Source organism: Mus caroli, unplaced genomic scaffold (genome assembly GCF_978045245.1).
Source record: "Mus caroli unplaced genomic scaffold, Mus_caroli_1 scaffold_19, whole genome shotgun sequence".
In the NCBI taxonomy this organism is placed as follows: Eukaryota; Metazoa; Chordata; class Mammalia; order Rodentia; family Muridae; genus Mus; species Mus caroli.
The window spans coordinates 82,978,164-82,984,163 of NW_028227274.1; the positions used below are offsets into that span (position 1 = coordinate 82,978,164).

The 6,000-nt window shown below is 43.0% G+C and overlaps 1 protein-coding gene across 1 annotated transcript in view; it reads left to right on the plus strand.

The window, feature by feature from the left end:
- Positions 1-5,549, plus strand: part of Cyb5a (cytochrome b5 type A) — a 30,860-nt gene extending 25,311 nt beyond the window's left edge. Inside the window, exons 4-5 of the mRNA XM_021150172.2 lie at positions 3,515-3,549; positions 5,188-5,549. Of these exons, the coding sequence (XP_021005831.1) occupies positions 3,515-3,549; positions 5,188-5,269 (117 nt within the window). The 3' untranslated portion in view covers positions 5,270-5,549. The remainder of the gene's footprint in view (positions 1-3,514; positions 3,550-5,187) is intronic.
- The last annotated feature ends 451 nt before the right edge of the window (positions 5,550-6,000 follow it).

Here is a 6,000-nt window from a genome sequence, read left to right on the forward strand (position 1 = left end):
AACAACTGGCTGGCTGTCATTCTGCTTACCCCTAATCCCGGGTGCTTGGGAAGTGGTTACAGGAGGACCAGACATAGCCGGTGGCTCCATAGTGAGCCCGAGGCTGGCCTGGGACAGACATAGCCGGTGGCTCCATAGTGAGCCTGAGGCTGGCCTGGGATTTACTTTACAAGCGCCTGTCCTAAAGGGTAGTGTCAAGGGGAGGAACCCAGTGTTCTCGCTGTGTTTGCTATTCTGTTTTGTTTTAGTTTTCTGTTTGAACTTGCAATCGCTTTGAGGTTTGGAGTGGCTGGTGAACAGAGCACACTTATTAACATCAGCCTTGATGAAAGTCCTCCTGCCCATGTTTGCAGGAGGGGACAGCTCGCAGTAACATGTCATTTCATCAGGTGTGATGTGCTGGTAGAAGCCTCTCCCCGGGTCTGCATTGACTCGCTGTTTAAAGCAGATACTTTTACTGTCAAGATTTTACAAAGGGGTGACTTTGTGGTGTCTTACAAACAGGACCCCTATGTTTCCAGCTGTGACTTTGCTTAAATAGGAGCACAGATGGAAGAAAGTGGGGTGGCCCTTGCTGGTGATTTGAGAGGCTGGAAGTAAGTGACACAGAAGAAAATGTGTTACAGCTTTTCTGGGTGCTTTGCTATTTCTGCCAAACAATACTGGCTCCTTAAGGATTTCTCGGGGTTGTGTGTAATCATCTGAAGCTGGAGAACATGTTCTGTGGTCTGTTGTTTTTCAGTAAACATGATGCTTGGGACTGAGCTAGGGCTCAGCTGTAGAGCACTTCACAAATATGCATAAAGCCCTGGTGTATGCAGTAGTCCTCAGTGTTGAGAAAGGAAGTGTTACTTAAAGGATCAAGTTTAATTTTGAAAAGATGTATTAGCGTGAACCTGCCCTAAAGAACCTACATTGCCAAGTTAAGGTTTTATAGACACAGAAATTACATGTCTTCAAGTGTATCCACAGCAACCAAATTTGCTAATATAGAAGGTATGAGCTGTATTGGTGGCCTTCCGTGCTATTAACTTTCAAGGCCTCTTGATATACAAGGTTGTATTTGTCTCTGAGGTCCCCAGACCTCGAGGCCCTGAAGCTCTGGGGAACCACTGCGTGAGAGTCACATGCCCAGCCTCTGGCTTGTCAGCTGTGGTCTCTTAGGTTCCAGGAGGCACTGAACTTTCAGGAAGGCTCCCCTGCCAGTACTTCCAATAAAGGAGGCTTCTAGGTTAGATGGATTTGAATTGAGATAACTGATTTGCAAAGACTTTGGAGACTTGGTATGCGTTTTTTATATGGAGCTAATCATGATGTATACTGGCTCGCATGATGTTTGTAGGTCATTATGCATGCCATACACAGTCGTTATCCTTTTTACTGTGAGTTGGAAGCCTTCCAGGTTTCAAGGTGAGTAGGCGGCAGAGCTCATTGCTGATCTGTTTGAAAAGTTCTCTGCCTACCTAACAGCTGAGCCCTGCAGAGAAATCCATTTCTGTACCCCAATGCTGAGTGGTGATTACAGCTTAAACTCAAGCATTCTGGGTTTTATGGCTATGAAGAAAATAGACAATCCAAAACTGTGTGTGTGTGTGTGTTTTTTTTAAGTTCTATTTTTTGGAGGGTCATGATTGCCAGTGATAGTGGTTGTGGTGGCATGCTAGCAGCATTTTATTTATGTTACATTTAACATTTTAAAATATTTATTTAGTGTGTGTGTGTGTGTGTGTGTGCCTGCACACATGCTTGTGCGCCACAGCACACACACAGAGTTTAGAGGATAGCTTTCAGGAGAATCGATACTCCTTTCACCATGAGGGTCCTAGGGATCGGTAAAGCTCAGGTTGTCATGCTCTGAAGCAAGTACCTTTGCCTGCTGAGCCATCTCGCCCGCCCTTGTGACAGCATTTTAAATGGCATGGGCATGTTTGAGCCTCAGCAATATTTAACCTGGCATCGGTGCTTTTACATTAGCAATGCAGACACCAAGACAGGGGCGTCAAGGAAGGCCACCTGAAGTTGCATGGGGTCTCCTGAAATGCATCCATCCCTGCGTGTGTCACGAGCTAGTGGCCTCTCCTGTCTGCCTCCTCTCACTAACTTTCCAGCATGCCATAGTGTCCTCCAGTGAGCCCTCTGGTGTCTCACATGATTGTGTTCCTTGTAACTGACTGGCATTGTTTGCATGTTTAATTGTCATAATCACTGTTAATTATACTCATGGGACATAATCCTGTGGTGGCTGTGAATTCTATAGTTACTAGGATTTAAAATTGCTAAAAACAATAGCAGATGTGAAGTTTTCTTTTTAAATGACATTTTTTCTTCCCCCACTGTGTCAGGAATCTTAAAGGTGTGTCCAGGTTGGTGTGTGCTGCGGTGCTGCTTTGCTCTGCGTCTCTAGAATGGATTTGCCTTTCCTGGGAGTCTCCCTAACATGCCTTGCAGGGACACCGCTGTGCCTTGCTGCAAACAGCTGCTTGCTTTACTGACGTTTTTCGTCTACAGAGTGCTATAGACATGATTTTCTTTTTTTCTTTTTTTTTTTTTTTGGTTTTTCGAGACAGGGTTTCTCTGTGTAGCCCTGGCTGTCCTGGAACTCACTTTGTAGACCAGGCTGGCCTCGAACTCGGAAATCCGCCTGCCTCTGCCTCCCGAGTGCTGGGATTAAAGGCGTGCGCCACCACGCCCGGCTTAGACATGATTTTCTGATGGGTCGAGCTTGCCTGTAGCTGCTTCTGTTGAAGCACTAACAGTTTTGCTGGTGTGGAATATAACAAGAGTGTTTTCTAACATCTGCTAAAGCCTAACTGTGTGTGCTTCTATGGGCTGAGTTTGGAATGGTTTGAGAATATATGCAATTTTTTTTATGGTCTTCATGAGAAGGGCTGTGCCCAGAAACTGGAAGGTAAACACTGAGCTTTATCTGCTGGTTAGGCAGAATGGTTTCTGAGTTAATCGGGTCTTCCTGGTACTATCCAGTGAGTTAAAGAAGACTCAGAAAAGGTGGTCTAGCACATGACATGACAATTCTTATTATTTCATTCTGGTTGGCACACTGTTAGTATAATTTAGGTATGTTTTTATGCCCTATCAATTTTGAATGAAATAAATGACATTTATTTCATATTCTATCCTTTGAAGAATTTCCCTTCCAAAAGACAGTGACGCAGTCTTCTATGTGTTCATGAGATTTTATGTTGAAGTTTCCGTTTTTATGTCGAAGTCCTTAAAAGTGTTAAAAGTGTGAATTGTTGTATGTATTCTATTAATTAACACTTTCAAGTAATGAAGTTTGTGTTCTTAAGTAATTTAAATATAAATTTTATTTTCTTGAAAAATGGTGAAATTAGGCTCTTTAGTAAAAAGAACTTGGGCACAATTTTGCCTTTTAACAACTTTTAAAAGATAGAGTTGAATAAAGTAAGGTGATTCTTATCTTAAAACAGGATTTCAGTCAGGGGAATAAATGCTCAGATGGGACCCTAACTTCATGGTTTCTTTTGTGTTCCAGGATACTCTTATCACTACTGTCGAGTCTAATTCCAGGTACGCAGTGCTGTCTTTTTGTTTCTTTGGTTGTTTTGTTTTGACATAAGGTCTCTTGGAGGGCTCAGGAGCCAGAGTTTCCTGACCTCCCCATCTGATCCTATGCTTGGATCCCCACTCTGCTCTTAGCCTCCGGTCTGGGCATGCGCTCCTAAAACATCAGGGTGTTCCATTCTAGACTGTCAGCTGGGGCTGCCTGCACTTTACACAGTGACCCCAGATATCATCGCCCTCTGGATACATCCATACCAAGGACCATGGAGAACAAGTGGGGTTCCTTATCCCCGTGGCAGCCAGTCCTTTGACACAAGAGCACCTTTTAGGACTGGTCATTATGTTTCTGCAAGCATGGCTCGGTTTTCAGTTGTTGTTACTCAAGCTGAGCCCACTAATCTAAGTGCAGGGAGACTCTCCTGTTACAGGGGACAAATTTCCTCACCGTATTACAGCCCAAGCTTGGGTTTTTTTGGCAGTTCTGCCGTGTTGACCTATATAACAATGGTCTTCTTATTGTTGTTTTCATTTTTAGACTCAAGCCCAAAGCTACACACCTGTATTTCATCAAATTGAACCGCCCCCCTCTCAGTGTGACTGCCTGCTGGGAATAGTTTAGAATACATACCAACTTCTTTAAACTGCAGGTTCCCTCTCTCTAAAGTGAAGCTGAAAAGCCTCACTCCATCCCACTCATCTGGAGATTATACTTTTAATTCTTTCAGACTTTACATCTTTTAATTGAATTTGTTCTTTGAGTGTATTGATACATGAAGATTATTTGAGATTATGAGGAAAGATGTCTGTATGTATTCTTGGGTGCTAAGTATAGGTATTAAATTTTGTTCAATAAAAAGTTGAAGTATAGACATTGAAATCAAATTTATGACTGCATTAAAGCTCTTCCAAGCCACATCCTTGATTTTACCCATAGTCTCTAATGTATCACCTATGGAAAGCTTATACACACTGGATGATGCATAAATTAGACCAGCCTTGGAATTTGGGAGTAGACCACCAACTAAGTACTTAAGGCATGGTATTTCTCGAATGGTTTAAATCCATCTACTATAGATGCTAAGATTTGTTTTTCAGAGGAGGATCTGAGAATGATAAAGTTGAGGCTAGGTGCAGCCTCAGAACTCAGGTTTCTGGTTGTCTACTCTGGTGTGGGAGGTAGGGCTCTTGGCTGCAGAGGTTGCTGACAGCATACTCAAAATGAGAACATTGATCTGATTCTCATCTTGGTGACATTAAAATGCTTGTTTAGTTTATGTGGGAGAACAAAAGGTGTCAGGACCATTCCCCTTTGTGGGCTTACGATTGGGAACCCAGAGTTTAGTTTCGAGCAGCACCTGTTGAGGAAGCTGTTAACAGCTCTCTGTATAGAGTCAATGAAAGATGATGGAAGCAGAGCAAGGTGTTAGTTTCTCATGGTGACAATAGGGGAGAGCAGCAAGGCCAGCTCTCTAGGGCATGCATTGTGCACAAGATAATGTTAGCAAAAGTGAGCTGCCCTTTTTGCCAAAGTGGTTCTAGAAGTAAGGAAAATATGCTATGGTAGTTTTCCATCAGAGGAGGCAGGGGGTGAGGTCTCTGCATTCAGGGTCACTCAAGCATCTTTTTGTTCATGTGTCTTTCTAGTTGGTGGACCAACTGGGTGATCCCAGCCATCTCAGCCCTGGCTGTAGCTCTGATGTATCGCTTCTACATGGCAGAAGATTAACTTGTCTCTCCGAAGCCAAGGAACTAAAAGACTGCCCCAGAGAGGGGAGAAAAGAAGCCAGTGTTAATCACTTCCACTGACAGAAACCTCCCCCTGAGAACATAATTGTAATATATCTGTTTCCCTTTCCTCCTGTGCTAGTAGAACAAACAAGGGACTCTTTGTACTCTTAAACTTTTTAAATGTGCCTTTTTACTCAACTTCATTGTGATGTTTCTTCACTACATAATTTACTTATTGTAAACACGATCTTTTTAAAATATATCTGGCTTGTAAAGTATACCATATGTGTCTGCTTGTTTGGTGTATTTTATTTAGTGCTTAGTGTTTCAGATTATTTAACAGAATTGCTTAATGTGCTAATTATTCAGACCCTGTTGTCTGTGTCTCAAAGTAAAGCAGCAGCCCTGGTGCTAGCTTGTTCTTGTCTTAATTGCTCAGTGGTAATTGCAATCAGCCTGCATGTGCCTATTGCATGTTTCTGTATTGCATTCCTATCTCTGACAAGATAACTGAGTGAAGCAAAGGACAGAAGAAAAGAATGTAAGTCTCCATACCGCCAGGAGGACTTGGTACGGGTTAGTGTGCAGGTCTGTGGTAGCATTTTTGGATCAGGAAGCAGAGAGCTAAGGACAGAAACAGAAGTGTGTTATTGTCTTGAATAATTTATTCCTGCTAGCTAGGCCATAGAGGCAAAGGTTCCACAATGTCCTGAGTGCCACCAGGTGGGA